General features: G+C 40.8%; 1 protein-coding gene across 3 annotated transcripts; it reads left to right on the forward strand.

The window, feature by feature from the left end:
* The first annotated feature begins 4,179 nt into the window (after positions 1–4,179).
* Positions 4,180–15,722, forward strand: mlana (melan-A). 3 transcript variants are annotated; one of them, XM_033017197.1, is made up of 5 exons: positions 4,180–4,250; positions 9,929–10,015; positions 12,092–12,188; positions 13,603–13,719; positions 15,510–15,722. In XM_033017197.1, exons 2-5 carry the CDS (start codon positions 9,942–9,944, stop codon positions 15,576–15,578), a joined length of 357 nt encoding a protein of 118 aa, XP_032873088.1. In that variant the 5' UTR covers positions 4,180–4,250; positions 9,929–9,941; the 3' UTR covers positions 15,579–15,722. The 3 variants fall into 3 exon arrangements, with proteins under 3 accessions (XP_032873088.1, XP_032873089.1, XP_032873087.1); XM_033017198.1 differs by lacking the exon at positions 4,180–4,250 and adding an exon at positions 9,349–9,658 and having other exon boundaries at positions 9,933–10,015; XM_033017196.1 differs by lacking the exon at positions 4,180–4,250 and adding an exon at positions 9,360–9,658.
* Positions 15,723–21,323: the final 5,601 nt, after the last annotated feature.

Below are 21,323 nucleotides of genomic sequence, written 5' to 3' on the forward strand. Positions count from 1 at the left end.
CAGGCAATCAGACCAAAGCTCCACAGATCTTGAGCAGGTCTCTCTCCTGACTTTGTGGTAATTTCACCAAAAGGTTGTAATTCAACCCTCACCTCCACTGCACCACATGAAGGCAATAAGTGACAGAAATGGGGAACCAAGCCAAAGCACAAAGATAATCACATTTTGTGCAAGCTGCATTGTTTGCAAATGAGTAAATAAAAATGTAAACTTTGGCAGCAAATCAATTGTGGCAAATAGCAACGTGCAGTAATATCCTAATCACAAATTCCAGTTAATAGAGGTTCCAAAAAATCCAGAGTACATGGCTACAAATGCAATCAATGCCTTTAATAAAGGTGTCAAAGTAAAATAATCCTCCTTTAGAATTATCTTAATATTTGTATTCAATTGTAGTAAGCACCATCATCCAGGTTGGAGAGCAATAACAACTTCAAGTATGATGCTTAATTGTAGTGAAGGCTTTATAAACTTTAGAGGGACCCAAAGATTAGCAAGATATGACCCTGAAGGCAAAATACTTGAGCTATATGAATGTGACAGGGTGTAATCTTGATAAGACACATTAAGCAATAAAAGACATTTGAAGTTAAGGGTAAATCCTTCTTGTAAATTCAAAGAAAGATGTACAGCCTAAGAAAGTGAATTGAAATGAAGGAGTAAAATCCAGCTGCCTGGTATGATCTTTTTACTGAAAAAGACTAGTTCTTATGAAAAATCAGCTGATCATTTTGGTGGAAATGGAGGCACTGGGATTATCAAACACAATTTGATACTTGATTATGTAGGAAGGAACTGCAGATGCTGGTTTCAACGGAAGATAGACACAAAATGCTGGGATAACTCAGCGGGACAGGCAGCATCTCTGGAGAGAAGGAATGGGTGACGTTTCAGGTCAAGACCCGTCTTGTTCTTTGCTGCAAGTGTTGTCTGATATAGATGTCTTTGATGAATAAAGATGTTAAGGTAGAATATATTCTTCCTTTAGTATTGCCAAATGTCAATAGCTCTATTTACCTTTAATTAACAAAAGAGAGCCTATGAGCAGAGATCATAATCTGCAATTGGTTTGGATTTTTGGGTTGGTGAACTAATTAGACAATCGGAAGGACCAATCTTCCCAGAATGTTGCGTGTGAACTTTCTCCATCTGCCAGTACCCCGTTACCCTCTGTTGGGATTTGGGAGTTTGGCGGATTCCTGGCTGGAAGCGCAAAGTGCAGAGAAAGTAGCAAAGTGCATTAAACTCAAAGTTCACTTGGAATGTGATAACATAAAGGCTTCATCTTAAAGTGAAGAATTGTATAAAAGGATATGCAATGATACATTGCACCATATTTTTCCAAGAAATGACATTAGTTCAGTTTAGTTTAGAGTTACCACACACAAACAGACCCTTTGGCTGACCACGCCCACCATTAGTAAACCTGTGTACACAAGTTTTATGTTATTGCACTGTCTCATCCATTCCCTACAGTGACTGATGATTGCCGTGGGCTCAGTTGTCCAACGGACTTGTTTCCATGTTGTATCTCCAAATTAAACTAAACTAAAATCTGTCCCTGGCTCCTATTTCCCATCCAAGTAATTCCTCTTGGCTACATCATTTGACTTCAGTTTCCATGTGCATGCTGATAACAGCAAATAACTCTCTTTACATGCTCCATTATTTCTATACAGTCTGTATGTCCAACATCCAATACTAATTGAGCAGAATTTTTTTGTAACTATTAGAAAAGCAAATAATATTTCTGCCAAAAAATCCTTTCCCTAATCTTCAACTCTATGCCTATCCACTGCACTGCCTGGCACTGTGCTCTGGTGTGACCTTGGGACATATGTGCCATCATTATGTCAACTTGTTTCCACCTCAGTGTCAACGTGCTTAGGTATATCTACCACTCCACCACATTCCAAAATGTGGTCTCCTTCAGTTAGAAATAATCATTTTCACAAAATTTATAATCCATAAAATGTTGTAAAGAGATTAAACTAATTGAATCAATGAATCTAACAGCATAATGGAGCAAAATAAACATTTGTACAATTTTCCTATTAAATTAACTCTTAAAAATATTGTCATTGTTCACATAGACAAATAGAGCAGTTAATCTGCATACAACCGTGTACCACAACCAACAATGAGATGAATGATTAGGCAATTTTTCAATGCAGATGACTATTAACCAAGGGTCATGTAGCTTTGGACATTTCCTTATATTACTTCTCAGTTCATTCATTAGATAGCATAATGCAAGAAATTAAGATGGTAGAGCTGCTGCCTCACAGCACCAGTGACCCAGGTTCGAGCCTGAGCTCGGGTGCTGCCTGTGTAGAGTTTGCACATTCTCCCTGAGACCACGTGGGTTTCTTCTGGGTGCTCTGGTGTCCTCCCACATCCCAAAGACATGCAGGTCTGTAGGTTAATTGGCCTCTATAAATTGCCCCTAGTGTGTAGGGAGTAGAACTAGCTGCCCATGTGAAATATGAGACTTTATTATTTATTATTCTATAATACACGTAACAAAAACATTAAAAATTGTTCTGGGTTGGGAGGTTGTGGCAGAATGCAACCATGTCCTCGTCAATGGAGCTGGTGTAGAAATAGTTGACAGCAAACCTGGTCCGTTCACATGTGATGATACAAAAAAAAGTATCAGCATATTCAATTTCCTAGGCATCTGAGAAGACTCAACATGTCCACGAGGATTCTTCTGAACCTCCATTCAGTTCCACTAACTGAAATTAATCTATTAGCAATCAGTGGCAACTGCTCTGCTCTTGAATTTCTGAACTTGCAGAGTGGTGAACATAGCCCATTCCATCATAGGCTTGATACTTCCTTCCATTCAGTTCATCTTCACATCTTCAGATTTCAAGTCAAGTTTATTCGTCACATACACATACGAGATGTGCAGTGAAATGAAAAGTGGCAATGCTCGCGGACTTTGTGCAAAAAGACAAACAAACAAACAACCAAACAAACTATAAACACAATCATAAAAAGGAACATGAAAGTTAAAAACACACACAATTTTCGCGGAGCTGCCACAACGGCGACTGGACAGGGCCACGCCATTTAAAAAAAAAAATTTGCATCAAGTAGGATGCCTGCCACCCCGGTCATTTGCTTTTCTCGCTTCTTGAAGAAGATACAGGAGTTTGAAACCCCAGATGACCAGACTTAACAGGTTTTCCCCCACTGTTGTCAGATTCTTGAAACAATCACTTCTTTCATACCCCCTTTCCAGAGCTGCTGCCATATACTCCCATTCTTAATTTATTATATTTTAGTATTTCCTGCGCTACTTTGGATTGCACTACAATTCATGCATAATTCTGCTGATTTGCACTCATCATTGTATTTATTATATTTATCATCAATATGTGTACTATTCACTCTGTGAGCTTCATGTGAACAAGGAACCCTGGTTTATATCAATCTGAATTTGATATTGAACAACGTGCTACAATGCTTCTTCTTCTTGCGTATGGCATGCACAGCCTAAAGTTGTAGGACAACTTGTTCTATTTGATCTTATTTTATTGTGCACGCCGGGTTAATTGCATTCGTCGAAACAGGGCAGACCACGTGAAGGTTGCAATCTTCCATCCCGCCTCAATGCTGATCTATATTCTGCATTCTATATCTTCCCCTTTGCTCTAACTATTATACTTGAGTTTTGATCTGATTATATTTGTGTAAGGTGTATCTGATCTGTTTGCAGAGCATGCAAAACAAACATTTTCACTGTATCTTTGTACATGGGACAGTAATAAACCTACAGGACTCAAGAACATCGTCTGAAGCCAGAACTAATTCCAGAATTACAGTCCCAATGAGACTGTTATGACCTTGATATTACAACTTTTAGTAACTTTTTATGTCTCTATTTTGCAACAGGACTGGTTTGGGGCATTTTTCCTAACCTGAAATGACTCACTTTAAAAGGTCAATTGTGCATGATCTGTGGCAGAAGGTTTCTGTACCACGCTCTTTTACTGTTGCAATGTTTCCAGATTCTTTTACTCTTTGCTATTCCCATAACTGTCGGAATTTATCACGAGGCTGTCAGAGTGAGCTTTTATTTTGTTGAGTTAGAAACTAATTGAGTCAGCTGACATACTTTCAGAGTCATAATGCTCATTTTACTTAACAGAAGACTTTTGTTTAAAGATGCCTATTACATCCACAGCTCCTGTGCTGCAATAGCCTCACATGGATCAGAGGATTAAAATCCAAAGAAATTAGTAAGTGAACGACAAATAATACATTCCATATTCGGATCCCATGGGGTGAGAGTGAAAATGTGCTGCATCATCTTATACAAAGAATTGTTTGTAAATTAAAATCCAAAGATGTAATGATATGTGAATATCTTGTCAGTGGTTGAAAAAAAATGAAAGGAGAAACTGATTCTCCTGTGCAGCTTTAACCATTTATTCTGAGTGCAATTCCAATATCATAAAAAGAAATACATCCATTTTGCCTAAATATTACTGCTTGCCCAAGTTGTACATTGTAAATGTTTGGAGGGCAATGAGGGAAAAATGAGAAAAAGATGGAAAAGATGAATCAGTTTATCTTTTAAAATAATTTCTTTTGCTAATTGCACAAACATTTCCTCACCAGGTATCAAGAAAATGTCTTAAAGCTTGGTGTAGACAATGCATTTATTACTCTACTCCTTCAGTCAATTCACACAAAGATTTAGTTAATCTTCTGTATTATACTTCAACTAGAATTTTTGCGGAATAATTTTTTAGATTAAAGAATTATCTGATAGAATTAAAATGTTGTGGCTGACACTAGACCTAATTGGGAAGGACCAGACTCATGTGAGTCCAACACTTACGACATCATTGCATTCAATATTGGATGGATCACAGCTCTCACGCCAGGGTGAATTGATATGCCTAGTGCCAAGTAGTCAAGTATTTCTTCCAATCTTCCAGGCACTTATTAACATACTTAGCAGTCTCATCAGAGACTGGGTAATATATCATCACCGCACGTGAGTTTTTAAAAAAGGCTTAAAGAATTGACTTGCAAGCACAATCTCTTGCTTAGATTTGAGGACATTACACAAACTAACACTGTGTGCAAATGGAATCATCATGCTCAATGATCACACAAAGTCGAGTAAGATTGCCTTCCTGGAGGGTGGGTCTTGAGATGGCTGAAGAGGCTGATACTGGAGACGCAGACTTTATTATAGTGGGCATGGATGAGTCTTATTGGTGGTGGGATGTGGTTGGGCCTTCTTGCTGGTGAGTCTCTCATTTCCTTGCTAGCCCTTATAATTTACAGCCTGTCAGAGTGCATGAAGTGCAGCTTGTTTGTGAACAGTGATTCTCCATGTTGCTCCATCTTATGCTAAGGTCTCCATGTTGGTGTGGCTGATGTGCCATTTTTTTTAGTATGTTTGTATGTATGTATGCACGTATGTATGCATGTATGTATGTATGTATGTATGTATGTATGTATGTATGTATGTGTGTATGTGTGTGATGTAACATTATCAAGGTCTGTATTGGAGGGGAGGTGGGTACTAAGATATGGAAAGTGATTCACATTTGCCAGACGACAATTGTTGATATGTATTGTTGAAAGATACTGCCTGCTTTGCCGAGTTACCACAGCACTTTGTGTCCTTTTGACATTGATAACCTCGTTGAATTCCTCCTGCGAGTTCAAAGTGGGGCGCAGTCGCTCACCACAGTGACCATCTTGATGCTCACAGGGAGTTCAGGAAGCAGGCAAACTAGTTTGCTACAAATAGCAAAGTCAGTGCCATGCATCCTGGACTCACCATCAGTTTGTCTTTTCCAGAAGGTGTAACCCCCCCCCCCCCCCATTTCCTCCCTCAGCTGCCTTCTTCTGCAGTCTGGTCTTAGCGATTGCTGCAATATCAATTTGAACCTCTGCAATCCCTTCTCAACCATAGTTGTTCATCTTTCAGGCTGATTACTGGTTTTAATGTCAAGAAGTGTCCGTACATACCAGGCTCCAAAATCATATTTTGTTTTCTTCTGTCCACATGGAGGAGATCCCACTGGGAACAGTCGTCCATTAAGGGATGTTGCAAAGCTGGCTGTTTAGGGCTGTGTTTTCCAGCTCCCTCCTCTATTGGGGTGAGCAGAGTGGAAGAGCCCAGCGACTGAATCTGACAGCCACCACCCGTGTGTCAGTTCATGATTGGGAGATGCCAGACGATCACTGTCCTCCTCATGATCTCCACAGATCTCTCACAAAGATGTACAGATGGTCTGTCCCTCCAGGTGGAAACCTGTGCGGGACATCTTTTAACATGGGAAGATCGGTGCATGGACAGCCACAACACAAAAAAGACAGACTTAGGCCCAAAGAGCGTGGACACCAAGAGATGTTCAAGAAGGAACTGCAGATGCTGGAAGATCGAAGGTACACAAAAATGCTGGAGAAACTCAGCTGGTGCAGCAGCATCTATGGAGCGAAGGAAATAGGCGACGTTTCGGGCCAAAACCCTTCTTCAGACTGATGGGGGGTGGGGGGGGAGAAGGAAGGAAAAAGGGAGGAGGAGGAGCCCGAGGGCGGGGGGATGGGAGGAGACAGCTCGAGGGTTAAGGAAGGGGAGGAGACAGCAAGGGCTAGCAAAACTGGGAGAATTCAACGTTCATGCCATCCGGACGCAAGCAACCCAGGCAGAATATGAGGTGCTGTTCCTCCAATTTCCGGTGTTGCTCACTCTGGCAATGGAGGCGACCCAGGACAGAGAGGTCGGATTGGGAATGGGAGGGGGAGTTGAAGTGCTGAGCCACCGGGAGTTCAGGTAGGTTATTGCGGACTGAGCGGAGGTGTTCGGCGAAACGATCGCCCAACCTCCGCTTAGTCTCCCCGATGTAAATCATCTGACATCTAGAGCAGCCTATACCCAGCCACTGACACCCTCCTCCGCCTAACGGAGTTGGTCCTCACCCTCAACAACGTTACGTTTGACTCCTCCCATTTCCTCCAAACACAAGGCGTAGCTATGGGCACACGCATAGGCCCCAGCTACGCCTGCCTCTTTGTCGGGTACGTTGAACAATCCTTGTTCAATACGTACCAGGGCCCCATCCCCGACCTCTACCTCCGTTACATTGACGACTGCTTTGGGGCCACCTCCTGCACCCACACACAACTGACTGACTTCATCCACTTCACCACCAACTTCCATCCGGCACTCCAATACATCTGGACCATTTCCGACACTTCCCTACCATTCCTTGACCTCACCATCTCCATCGCAGGGGACAGACTTCTGACCGACATACACTACAAACCAACTGACTCACATGGCTATCTGGACTACACGTCTTCCCACCCTGCCCCCTGTAAAGACTCCATCCCCTACTCCCAATTCGTCCGCCTACGCCGCATCTGTTCCCAGGATGAGACGTTCCACACCAGGGCATCGGAAATGTCCTCGTTCTTCAGGGAACGGGGATTCCCCTCCGCCACCATAGATGAGGCTCGCACCAGGGTCTCATCCATACCCCGAAACACTGCTCTCTCTCCCCATCCCCGCACTCGCAACAAGGGCAGAGTCCCCCTAGTCCTCACCTTTCACCCCACCAGCCGGCAAATACAACAAATAATCCTCCGCCATTTCCGCCACCTCCAACGTGACCCCACCACTCGCCACATCTTCCCATCTCCCCCCATGTCTGCCTTCCGCAAAGACCGCTCCCTCCGCAACTCCCTTGTCAATTCTTCCCTTCCCTCCCGTACCACCCCCTCCCCGGGCACTTTCCGTTGCAACCGCAAGAAATGCAACACCTGTCCCTTCACCTCCCACCTCGACTCCATTCAAGGACCCAAGCAGTCGTTCCAGGTGCGACAAAGGTTCACCTGTATCTCCTCCAACCTCATCTACTGCATCCGCTGCTCTAGATGTCAGCTGATTTACATCGGGGAGACTAAGTGGAGGTTGGGCGATCGTTTCGCCGAACACCTCCGCTCAGTCCGCAATAACCTACCTGAACTCCTGGTGGCTCAGCACCAACTCCCCCTCCCATTCCCAATCCGACCTCTCTGTCCTGGGTCTCCTCCATTGCCAGAGTGAGCAACACCGGAAATTGGAGGAACAGCACCTCATATTCCGCTTGGGTTGCTTGCGTCCGGATGGCATGAACGTTGAATTCTCCCAGTTTTGCTAGCCCTTGCTGTCTCCTCCCCTTCCTTAACCCTCGAGCTGTCTCCTCCCATCCCCCCGCCCTCGGGCTCCTCCTCCTCCCTTTTTCCTTCCTTCTCCCCCCCACCCCTCATCAGTCTGAAGAAGGGTTTCGGCCCGAAACGTCGCCTATTTCCTTCAGTTGCTGCACCCGCTGAGTTTCTCCAGCATTTTTGTGTACCTTTGGACACCAAGAGAGTTGGGTCTATTCCTCCTACAGCCATCTTCTGCCTTCGCAGCCGTTGTGGCGCTCCACCTACTGGCCAACCACCGTCCACCACCTGTTGTGGGCTTCTTTTTGGGTCACTCTTTGTCAGCATGTTCTTCCTCGACTGTCCATCATGGGTGACCCTGCCAGGAGCATAGATCCAGTTAGTTTAGTCCTCACTGTCTTAAGTGCACGCAAGCTCCTCGATCCTAAGAGAGGCAAATGGGATACCTTAACTACATATACTTGAGACCCACTGTAATCTAATTAGCTGTTAACTCGATATGGAATCACAAAAAATGTCCCTCAGGTACCTAAATATACACAACCCAGCTAAACAACAGTCTGAAGAAGCGTCCCAACCTGAAATGTCACCTATCTCTTTTCTCCAGGGAGTCTGAAGAAGTGTCTACCCAAACATCACCTGCAGTATTTCTCTTCCCCAGAGATGTTGCCTGACATCCTGAGTTACTCCAGCATTTTGTGTCTATCTTTGATGTAAACCAGCATCTGCAGTTCCTTCCTACACATGCTGCCTGACCCACTGAGTTACTCCAGCACTTTGTGTCTTTATTTGGTATAAACCAGCCTCTGCTGTTCTTTGTTTCTAAACATATACCAGCGTTGACTCTCATTCCTGACAGCACAATCCCTTTAATTCATTTTCATCATCTAGATAATTGATCCATCCCATGGGAGCTGTGACATTTTTGATCTTGTGCTAAGTATTATACTTGGGATTAGTGTCACAAAAGTCTTGTTTTGCGCTTTGATTTGTGTGTGTAATTTTCTTGGTGAATTCTGGATTCTAAACTGTCCAAGGGAGCTGGAATGTGGTGGAGACAAGGAAAGAGAAAGTAAAGCCTATGGTCAGGAATAGTGAAAACAAATGTTTGCACAAAGCTTTCAAATTGAATGGAACGTGTGCCTCTTACAGAGCAGGCACTGGAAGAAGTAATATGCTAGAAAGTGCCACAGGGAGGTGCTGTTTGGTTTTAGAACTGAATTTCTGTCTTGTGGCCATGAAGTAGGCAGATTAGCTTGAAAATGCAGACAGTTTTTCATGCTGGTTTGCTGCTTATTCATGTCAATAAGAGCTAAAAAAAAATCTTGCTGGTCAGGCCTTGATCTCATGATAGTCATGAGAATTCCATACAGAGGTTTAGGGGTGGAAAACAAGAAGCAGCATTGCAAATACCATCACTAAATCCTGGAATATAGACCTTAACGGACGTGAACACAAGCTTCTAACAAGGGTAAGTTACTCATTAGTGCAATCAAAATAATTTGTTTTGAATTAGTTTTAATTCAATCAAATAATCATTAAATATACAAGATTTGTTCAGCATTTAATTATGTGATTGAGACTGTTCATGTTTTATAACATGATTAAGAATTTTCACTGAGTGATATTGATGTTTTTATTGCCATTACTAATGATCGCTTATCTTAGGAACAGACAAAATGTATTCCGTTGAATATATTCCAGGAATACTTTCATGGTTGTACATTTTTTTGCTTCTTAGACAGACTGCAGAAATGCCAAAAACTGATTACACTCTGCAAGGAGGTTTTGGTTTGAGGGGAGATGGACTTTACCTAAAATTAGAAGAGTAAGTTTGAATATTCTTTGATTGAGAATGCAAGTATTTGGATCACTTTTTCTCCTTCACTATTTGTGAACTAACTTAATGCATTAATATTATTCACTGACTGATTAATATTAAACACCGTTAAACTGTTTTTTGTTTCTTATTTTATTAATCTACTGTCTCAGCCAAGGTCTGATTCTGACAATTATCTGTAAATTACAAAATGAGTTGACATTTGAAAGATCTCTGCTGTAAAAAAAGTAGGTTTACAGTAACTTTATCTGAAGCATTGGCGATTCCCCATACATATGGTTTCTTCAATTGTTCTAAAGAATAAAAATAACATTGCTGGATTTATGGAAGGGGCCATTACTGGAACCAAAATGTTATTGTCATAAATTATCTTTGTATGGCTAACCATGCAAAATGAGTAACTTTGCCTAAGGAATGTGTTATTACATGTTTTTATTGAATTATAGCTTGTTATGACCTAATCATTTACTACTAGGTAAAACATGTATTGACAGTGTCTCCTTATTAAAATGGTTATATTTAAGGATGTCAGTAAAGTGCACAAGGAAGACTGAAATAGCAAGTGTTGATGGAACAAGATAAAACAAAGCAAGAGAAGGAAACTGTGGAGTACAGTACCAACATATATCTGTTCAGCTACATGATCTGATTCTGTGATATAAATATTACATTCTGGCACATTTTCCATGAAATTACAAACATGAAAGATGAGAACTTTATACATTGAGACTGAAGAACAAATCAGGAAACAAGCCTTTTTGCTACTGTGGAACAAATGTAACTTTGGTACCTAAAGCTGCACTCACATTGCCCACCATCTCGATTAGTCTAGAATCTCGTATAAAGCAGCTGACTTAAATCATATGTCAGGAAGACCCACTTTTAGCATAGCTTTCTGGAGATCGTTTATTTTGGTCCAACAATTTAAAAAAAGCTTTAGTGCAACATCAAAGACAGGCCAGTATTATTCCAAAAGACAATGGAAATGTTGCAGCTGGAGTACAAAATGAGACTACCTTTTAAACAAAGTACCAAGAGGAATTTTCCTTGTAAAATGATATATGGAAACCAGAGGTAGTCAAAAATGCTGGAGAAACTCAGCGGGTGAGGCAACATCTATGGAGCGAAGGAAAAGGTGACGTTTTGGGCCGAGACCCTTCTTCAGACTATGGAAACCAGAAGTCTTTTAATGTAATAAACACTATATTTTTACAATAGTTTTCTCAATATGCTTATTATTTAATGCATAAATGTATGTTCTAACCTGCTAGAGGTCTATGGCTCTTCTCTTTCTCAATAAAATATTTTCATATTTGATGAGTTCAATTTGTTTTGGTAAAGTCATGTCAAGTTGAAATAATTTTCTGTCATTAAAAGTCTTTGGCGATTGTTCATAAACTGACCCTGGGCAGTATGCAACCAAGATTCACCAAATCTTTAACAGGACTAAAGAGGTTACATTATAAATAATACTATGTTTTCAAAGGAAACAAAAATCAAAGGGAGATTTTGATAAAATATTTACGATTAATAAAGGATAAACGACATCTTCTGTCCGGAGAAACCAGAGCAAGGAGAAATAATCTTTAAATTAAATATTAGGGAAACATAACAAAACACTTTTTCACACAACAGTTAATCAAAATCTGGAACAGGTAATCAACCCAACAAAAATGTAGGAGAAAAATGAGGGCCAACTTTCCTAAATAAGACTGAGATTAATGAAAGGGAATGCTATTAATTATTACAAAACTAAAGTAAGTAGATAGAATTAAGACAAAACAGCTGAGATAAAAGCCTACAGTGAAATGGTAGTTCAGGCTCAATCCTGGATATTAAGGCAGAATATAACAATCAGTAAAACACTTTCACAATAAAAACTACATTTTCTAATCCCAAAACAGTCAAGATGCCAGAATATGGTTAGATCTAATCAAAATTTATGTGCAATAATTTGCTAGTAATTATTGAAATAAATTTAAAAATTGCATTAAAAAAATCAGATAGAGGGTAGATGAAACTTTAATAATGGTATGAATTGACATTCCCTTTTCTTCTTTTCAGGGCCGTTGGCATTGCTATTCTGGTAATAATCATTTTAATCCTACTGATAATCGGTTGCTGGTACTACAAGAAACGTAATGGATACTTGATACTCCAGGTAGATTTTTTTTGTGGACCTGATTTTGCAGTTTCAAGGTTGATGACCAATTTATTGAAAAACAATAAAGTAATAGTATATTCCGTCAAGAAAACTTGTTAAAAGTTGAAAGCAATAAACTGCAGATGCTGAAAATCTGAAATAAAAACAGGAAATGCTGGAAGTGCTCAGCAAGTCAGGCACCATTTATGGAGAGATAAACATAGTTAATATCTCTAGGTATATCTAGTATTTCTCATAGATTTTTTACGTGACAGAGAAGACGGGAGGGTGAAGAGAACAATGGGAATATCTATGCTCAAGTGGAACTCTCCTCACCCGTCTGAAGAAGGACCTCGGCCCGAAACGTCACCCATTCCTTCTCTCCAAAGATGCTGCCTGTTCCGCTGAGTTACTCCAGCATTTTGTGTCTATCTTATGCTCAAGTGGAGACAGGGATGACCTATGACACAGATGGTGTTAGTGCTGACTGGGAAAGGTTGGAGAAGACATGAAGCTGATCTGCCTGACAGAGGTGTAAGCAGAAGATGAATGACGACACAGGATAGAAAACAAAGCAATGGAACTATGGTCATAGGGCGGCACAGTGGCACAGCGGTAGAGTTGCAGCCTTACAGCGTTACAGCACCAGAGACCCGGGTTTAATTCCGACTATCTGTACGGGATCTTCCCGAGATCTTCGGTTTCCCTCACACTCCAAAGTCGTACAGGTTTGTAGGTTAATTGGCTTTTTATAAATGTGTGTAGGATAGTGTTAATATGCAGGGATCGCAGGTCAGCACAGGCTTGATGGGCCGAAGGGCCTGTTTCTGCGCTGTAGCTCTAAAACTGAAACTAAAATTAAACCAGTTACCTAACCTGACATATACTGTGTGTATGTTGGAAATACCCTGCAGATCAGGCAGCATCTGTAGAAATGAAAAATTTAATATTTTCTAAGAGCCGAGTTGAATTTATAGGTACTTCAGTCCTAAGAATCCAGCAACGGCTGTTAGTTTACTTCAGTCATTACATACATTTTTCAGTATGTATTTGTATTAGCTATTGTATTTCACAGACACTGAAGATTAGCCCAAAACATTTGCTGCAAAAAAAAACTTGAGTTTGATATGAAAATACATTATTTATTTTAAAACAGTCCAAAAGCAGAATGCTATAGATGTTGGAAGTCTGAAATAAAATCAGGAAATACTAAAAATACACAGCAGGTGAGTTATTTCTTTCTATCGGTGTAGAAAGAAACAGCTGATTTTTCATCAGAAATCAGAATGGTCGGTTATATCAACATTTTGTTTATAAATTTGCAAACCATATATTTCATTTTTTTCTTACTTGCATTAATCATTGTATTATCCATTTCTGGAAACAGCAGTCATGTTCTGTGGTGTACTTATTAATATATTTATCATCTCAGAGTCGACAAGCACCTAATAGTGCAGTTAGTTCCTTCATGCCATCACTCCATCACAGTGAAGAAGGAACACCTTTGGAGACCAAAGATACGATGAAAGATTACACTCATTCAAATCTGGTAAGAACTTGCCTCTTCCATAAATTTATGCAATGGACAAACTTATATTTGCAGAACTTATAAATGTGTTTCTTGGTAAGCGTGATGTACAAACTTGAAGATTAAATTATATCCTGGATATTAAGGCAGAATATAACAATCAGTAAAACACTTTCACAATAAAAATCAAAAGTGATGTCAGTAATAAAGTGGACTTGGAGGTTGAAAATATAAAGAGGTATGCAGGATTGTTATAAAACTAGTCCAATCGCATTGACTGCAAAGACAAGTTTGGCACCAGAAAAGAGTAAATGGTGGTTGGTAAGACCAGAGGTATACCACGAGCTGCACCTTACTATGACTTATATCCACAACTCTTTGTCAGGAGAGTGCCTTTCGGCATTAATTGCAGAGACCAAACAGTTAAAAACCTCAAGAAAGTCAATGGGTGGCACAGTGGTAGAATCGCTGTTCCACTTGGGCGACCTAATCCGTGAGTTAAGAAGAATGTCTTCGACCTTCAAGCTCGAGGGCACTCGCCTGGAAAGCCTCGAGCTGCATCGACCATCCGCGTTGAAACCGCGAGCTGGATCGACCGACCGCACACACGTTCGCACACACACACACACATCGCAAAGGCGGGGGCCAGGGAAAGCGGGGGAGCGCTGTCTGAAATTCATACCCGCGATGAAGAGGAAGGTAAAATGGCTGCAGTGTACGGTGAGTCCTTTAGGGAGCGCGGAGGAGAGAAGGGGAGAGAAGGGGGGGGGGAGAAGGAGTGGAGACACTTTTAAGAAGTATAATAAAGTTTAGCGGGCATTTTACCTACCGCTAGGTTTTCCTTGGTCCTGAAAACTCCAATGAGTCAATCAAAATGCCCGGTCAGCGAAGGAGATTGCCTACGGCTGCCCTCGACTGCCTGTAACTAAATATCGACCCCACTCCACTGCACTACGAGTCAAAAAAAACCATGCCGACCAAATTTTACTTGCGGAAAATTTTTCAACAAGCTGAAACATTTTCTGCGACCTAGCTGAGGCCACGAGTAATCGGGAACTTCCCTCGAGCATGAAGGAGAGTTCCAGCGACTTCATAGGACCTCCTAGGACCACGTGTCGACCATGCTGCGAGTTTGAAGGTTGAAGACATTCTTCTAAACTCGCAGATTAGGTCACCCAAGTGGGACAGCCCCTTAACTGCACCAGAGACCCGGATTCGATCCTGTCTACGGGTGCTGTCTGTATGGAGTTTGTACGTTCTCCCTGTGACTGCGTGGGCTTTCTCAGTGTGCTCCGGTTTCCTCCCACACTTCAAATAAGTACAGGGTTGTAGGCTTCTGTAAATTGACTCCTACTGTAGGATAGTGCTAGTGTATGGGTGATCACTGGGTGGCGGGGACTCGGTGGGCTTGTTCCCACGCTGTATCTATAAAGTCTAAAGGCTCAGCAGATGCACACTTGAAATCTGATGTATCATTGGATTTATTTGATACACTGTCCACTGTAAACCATCCTCAATAAAATCTGGATTTTATATCATGCTTCAAAATCACAATACCCAACTCACAACTAACATTGTTCCTTTCATATTGATGCAGAATTAAAGCCTACAGACTAATAGTGTGTAGACCACGTACTTTTTTAAATAATTAACAATGTTTAACTTGTTTCTGCGTCATTCTAAATTAAGCACTGTAACATTAAAGTGATGCTGTACACTCTTCACTGTATTAAACAGTTCATTGGCTCCTGCCCTTTTGATTATCACGCGCTTCCTTAAAAATAATGAATCTTTGTTTTCCCACTCAACAGATTGCAAATGCTCCTCCTGCGTATGAGAAAACTGCTTCAGAGCAAATGCCACCGGCATATTACCCTTGAAATGACAGTGCACAATAGTTCATCACTGCTGACGAATCATCTATTTCCATTCATAGAAATGTAACCTTTGTATGGTGTGCATTAATAACTTGCACATTAATGTCCTGTTTGCATGTGCTGCAATAAACAAAGTTAATCTGTCTATGTGTAAATTCTCAAGATTATATAAAAGGGGGTGGAGGCTCTTCTGAATACTCCAGCAGCAAACACTAAGGAGAATATTTAAATTTTGGTAAATGACTCAAACTGCACAGGACGTGTGAAATAAATGCTTGTTATCCAATATTATAAATGGCTACCTGATGCACAGATTGCACCATAAAGTTTCACTTTGTTGCAACTGTGGAAACCCTCATCAAATCATGGCGCTTGTAATAACTTTCATCCCATAACAGTGATATCTTGGAGTTGCATTTACTTTCTGCACAAACGTCACACTGAGCAGTCATCTGAAATGAAAACCCTGTTTGCTTTTGCTCCGTCATAACAAAGAAGGTGGCAGCAACAAGTAAATTTTTAATATGTTTTCAATCAAGTTTTAAGTAAATTTGGCTTCCTCTGACAAAAATCTCAACAGATCAATATATATATATATAATTCTTAAGCTGCCTTTCCTGCTGCAATAATAAAAAAAAAAGTAGAGTACTGATATTTTACCCGCTGAGAAGATTAAGTAGGATTCTGGATTTTAAAGTCACGAGGAATCAATTAGAATGGGGCTGCAAGTATTTTTGTTCGGAAGTATTAGTTCACTTATGTTATTAAACAAGGTACAAGTAAAAGATCAGGTGAAGCAATCAGGAGGACTTACTCAATGTTGATCATGAGTTATGCAAGGACAGAATGGCATATCACATCCAGCTCCACACAATGCTCAACTAGAAGTGTCATCAGAGACATGTAAAGATCAATGAATTATTTTTCTCCTTTTCCCTCAGCCCTTCAAAGCACAAAGACATACGTGAGCTCACCATGCAGTAAATTACAGAAAGATATTGACAAGATTGTGCCTGATTTGTTACCCATATTTTTTATTAACCCAGATTATCTATAAGGAGGTAGATAGCATCAAGGGAAATGTAAAAGTGTCTGTAGAATATTTATCACAAGGAGCAGAGAGACTGAGTAGCTTGGATTTATATTGGGTTAGTCATGCCTCTAACTTATTCTTGTGGCTAACGTATTTATGCATCTGATCCAAAGTTTCTGGTCTCTGGTGATCCTCGGGATATTGCTTGTTTGTCTAAGTGTAATTCTGTTAAATATCTAAAGGAGGTGCTAAGACTCTATCTTGCTGGAGATGGGTTGATTGACATGTTGTACAAATGGCACCTGCCCTCCATCAGATATTATTCCGATTTAACAGCATTCCATCGTAGCTGCTTTCTTAAGTGTAGGGAATGGACATGTACATGATGGAGTAAACAATAGGTTAAGTTTAATCTCTGACTTTTTGATGGAGGTATGTTCATTGAAGCAGCTAAAGATGGTTGGATCAAGGTCTCAATCCTGAAGCAACATCGTAAGACACCTGGGGAAAGAGGGAGTTATTCTGCTGGGACAGATTTTTCCTGAATTGGCTGGAACCAGCAACTTTGTGAATCAAACAATTAATTTGGGCTGTAGATGAAGCTTTGAACCAGATAGTGAGGAGTATTTGGACAAGAGGAAATGCATTAAATTAGAGAAAGGACAAAAAATTCACCAGATTAATTTCAGAATGACAAATTTGTTTTATTCAGCGAGATTAAGCAGACCAGGTATGCACTTCCAATTAGCTAAATTAGCAATTATTTAATTAAAGTGCACCAAATTCTCAAGGATTTGGCAGACTTGATGCTGAATGATGTTTACTTCTGGCTAGTGTTGAGAACCAGTAGCCAAGTCTCAAAATAAGGGATCAGGTGGTTAGATTAATTAGAAGATATTTATTCACCAAGACTGAATTTTGCTTGCAACTGAAAGCTCAAGATTCACCAAGACTGAATTTTGCTTGCAACTGAAAGCAAAAGATTAAGAAGATTTTTTTTAAAGATATCAAGGGAATCATTGGATATAGTAGTGGTACAGAAAACGTGAGGGGTAAAAGATCAGCCATGATTTTATTGAACGGCACGGCAGGTACAAGAGACAGAATGTTTCTCTTGCTTCTATTTCTGGTATTGTGGAGATTAGTAGTAAGTATAGTTTGGTAATATGGCTAGTATGGTTGCTAATGTATTTTTTAATAAACATTCCCTTCTAACTTCAATTTTACTAGGAGTCCTTGATAAAACATTCAGCCAAATTATACCTTGATGACAAGGGCAGATTATCTCAAATGATTTAGTTCTGCAGCTATAATGAGACCTGAAGTTATAGTCATAGAGTGATACAGTGTGGAAACAGGCCCTTTTCGGCACAACTTGGCCACACCGGCCAACATGTCCCAGCTATAGTCCCACCTGCCTGCGCTTGGTCCATATCCCTCCAAACTTGTCATATCCATGTACCTGTCTGTTTCTTAAATGGTGGGATAGTCCCGGCCTCAACTACCTCCTCTGGCAGCTTGTTCCATACACCCACCACCCTATGTGTGAAAAAGATTCCTATTAAATCTTTTCCCCTTCACCTTGAACCTATGTCCTCTGGTCCTCGATTCCCCTACTCTGGGCAAGAGATTCTGTGCATCTAAGTTAAGTGATGTAATGATACTGACATTGAACAGATAACATTGTAAAAGTAACATCAAATGGGGAAAAATCCACCAGTGGGAGAGTCACAAACAAGGGGAAATAATGACAAAATTAAGGGCCAAGTCATTTAAAACTAAGGTGCATAGGCATTTCCTCTCTCAGAGGGTTGGGATTCTCAAGAATTAGCTGCTCCTGGGCAGAAGTGGAAGCCAGAACATTAGATAAGTTTAAAGAGGAGATAGATTCATAGTTGAGGAATTGAGGGCTGTTGGCAACAGGAGTTGAGGCTAGCATAGATTGGCTATGATTAGATTCAATTTTATTGTCATTGCACTTTTCAGTGCAACAAAATGGTTTAGCCTGCAGTCATAACATAGAATAAACAACAAAACAAACACTCAACATAGTTTATAGTCCCAAAGTCATTGTCTCTTCCCTCCTTGCTCTCCCTCTGCGCTGAGGCAATCCAGGCCTCCGATGTTGTGACCCCGCTGGGTGATGGTAAGTAATGTCAGTCATGACCATGGTGAAAGGCAAGGGAGGCTTGAGTGGCCTACTCCTACTATTTCCTTGTATTTTTGTGGAAGCAATTTTAGACATTTTCTGTAACACTGCTGGATCATCAGGTGATGATAGCCATCAGATTATATTTGTCAAATTATATGGTAATGATTCATGTAGGGTGTGGGTGGAGAAATAGGAAGGAAGGGATGTGAGAAAATGGCACTGGAGTAAATAGTGTGATCATGTCTGAATGTGGCCAGAGTGAATGCTTATATGTTTATAGTGTGCATGTTTCCAAGAATGTGTGTGCCAGGTCTGTCCAACAGAGTTTGGCCTTCAATTGTCCTGGACCAAAACGGCAGGTAAGTTGGTTTACAAGTCACCCCTCCCCATTAAAGAATTCACGATGCAGCGTTAACTCCCATTTTTATGAACTACCGAAATGGAAATAAGTCATCATACAATCCCAAGAGACTGCCAAAGAATATTAACCCTGCTCTTTGTGAACAGGGTGTATCTAGGTATTTTCTTGGTTAAGTAGCAATTCCAACAGCATTGGAACCATTCAACTGGAGACACGGCTAATGCTGGTAGCAATAGCTTCAGTATAACAAGCAATGCCAATGGGTGCATAATGGTCAGCACAGAATGATGAACTGATACGAGAGCTTCCATACTGTGACACAAGAATGCAGTGCACAAGAATTCCGGGTCAATGTTGCTGTTTCAGGATAACAGAGTGAATAGAATTGACTTCTTTAATAAAGGGCACCTTGAGAAGATGGAAACTTTTCAGCTTTGTTAGTTTTGCTCATTTGTACAGGATCAGCCTCCTTCTACTAGTTGTTCACAGCCGTTCATGGCAGCATGAGACAGGACTGCAGAACCTTGGTTGATCCTTTGATTGAGATTACTTTGTTATTTTTTGGGCCTGTCCCACTTAAGACGATTTTTTAGGCAACTACAGGCGACTAGTTTGTCGCCACATGTTCACCGGAAACATAGAAACATAGAAATTAGGAGCAGGAGGAGGCCATTCGGCCCTTCGAGCCAGCACCGCCATTCATTGTGATCATGGCTGATCGTCCCCTATCAATAACCCGTGCCTGCCTTCTCCCCATTTCCCTTGACTCCACTAGCCCCAAGAGCTCTATCTAGGGAGTAGTCTCCTCAGTCGCGCAAAAAGTCGTAGCGTCTTTCTGGTCGCCGCTAAATTTTCAACATGTTGAAAATTTTTCGCCGACATTGGGTTTGACGCCAATGAGCGTAGCTTGACTTCTCCTGATGTAGGTGCTGTCGTAGGTTGTCGCTGGTTTTTTGGCAACCTGCTACGACTATGACAGTCGTTGGCAGTTGCCTAAAAAATTGCCAAGTGGGACAAGCCCATAACACTTACACAGTCGCATGTTGCACATTCATTAAGATCACAGCCTGTTTAAGGTATGCATGAGGTTGCTTCCGTTATCATGGTTGGTCCCCTTGACTTGGTGGCATCCTTATGGAGAGTGGTCATTTTGTCATAAAATACAATTCTAATACCAACAACAGTCCAATACCTCCCTGTGCTTCCACACAGATATTGTGTCACACATGATTACAAGCTGTGAACAGTAACAAGACAGGATATCGTTTGGGCTGACTGAACAGTTGTAATTCTTTCCAGTGCTGTTATGAATCTCTGATACGGCAGTCAAGTGATACAAGGAGATTGGTGAAGACAAGATAGTTATTTTTTCTCTCTTCTGCTGATTCAAATACAGGATAAGATGGAATGCAAGCAGGCAAATAGCTCCTTGAGTAAGTCCTGCAATATAATTATGGTTGATCATGACTTTAATTTCTTGGCTTTCCAATTCCATAAATCCCGAAGACGTAAACATATTCAGTTTTACTATATAGTGGAACAGCCATAGCTCTCTGGTGCAGAGAGTCTAGGACTACAGGTCATAGCTTCAGAATTAAATGGCGTTCTTTTAAGAAGATGAGGAGGAATTTCTTTAGTCAGGGGGTGGTGAATCTGTGGAACTCCTTGCCACAGAAGGTTGTGGAGGCAAAGTCAGTGGATATATTTGGCAGAGATAGATGGATTCTTGATTAGTATGGGTGTGAGAGGTTGTGGGGAGAAGGCAGGAGAATGGGATTAGGGGGAAGAGATATATCAGCCATGATTGAATGGCGGAGTAGACTTGATGGGCCAAATGGCCTAATTCTACTCCTATCACATGAAATATTCTGCGATTTCATTCTAATTCCATGCCAAAACACCCAGATAAGGAAAATATCCTCGCACATTCTATTTTGTCTTCAGAATCTTATGTATCGTTGAAATCTCCCTTTATTCCATAAAGACCATTCCGCTGTTTTTTTTCTTTACTGATTCTCACCTAATAAATCATTCTAATGAAACTATGCCTCACTATTTTGCCTACATCCTTAAATAAGATGGTCTCATCCATAAGCACTCCAGCTGCAGTCTTCTCAATGAACTTTACGATTGTAGCTAAACTTCCTTAATCTAGCACTCCATTATTCTTGATGCAATGGTCAACTTTCTATTTTCCTTAAA

Source organism: Amblyraja radiata, chromosome 3 (genome assembly GCF_010909765.2).
Source record: "Amblyraja radiata isolate CabotCenter1 chromosome 3, sAmbRad1.1.pri, whole genome shotgun sequence".
Lineage (NCBI taxonomy): Eukaryota > Metazoa > Chordata > Chondrichthyes > Rajiformes > Rajidae > Amblyraja > Amblyraja radiata.

Coding starts and splice junctions, on each gene's coding strand:
- mlana (XM_033017197.1), top strand. CDS start 9,942: ATGCCAAAAACTGATTACACTCTGCAAGGAGGTTTTGGTTTGAGGGGA. Junction 12,189..13,602: donor ATGGATACTTGATACTCCAG/GTAGATTTTTTT, acceptor TTATCATCTCAG/AGTCGACAAGCACCTAATAG. Junction 13,720..15,509: donor ATTACACTCATTCAAATCTG/GTAAGAACTTGC, acceptor CCCACTCAACAG/ATTGCAAATGCTCCTCCTGC.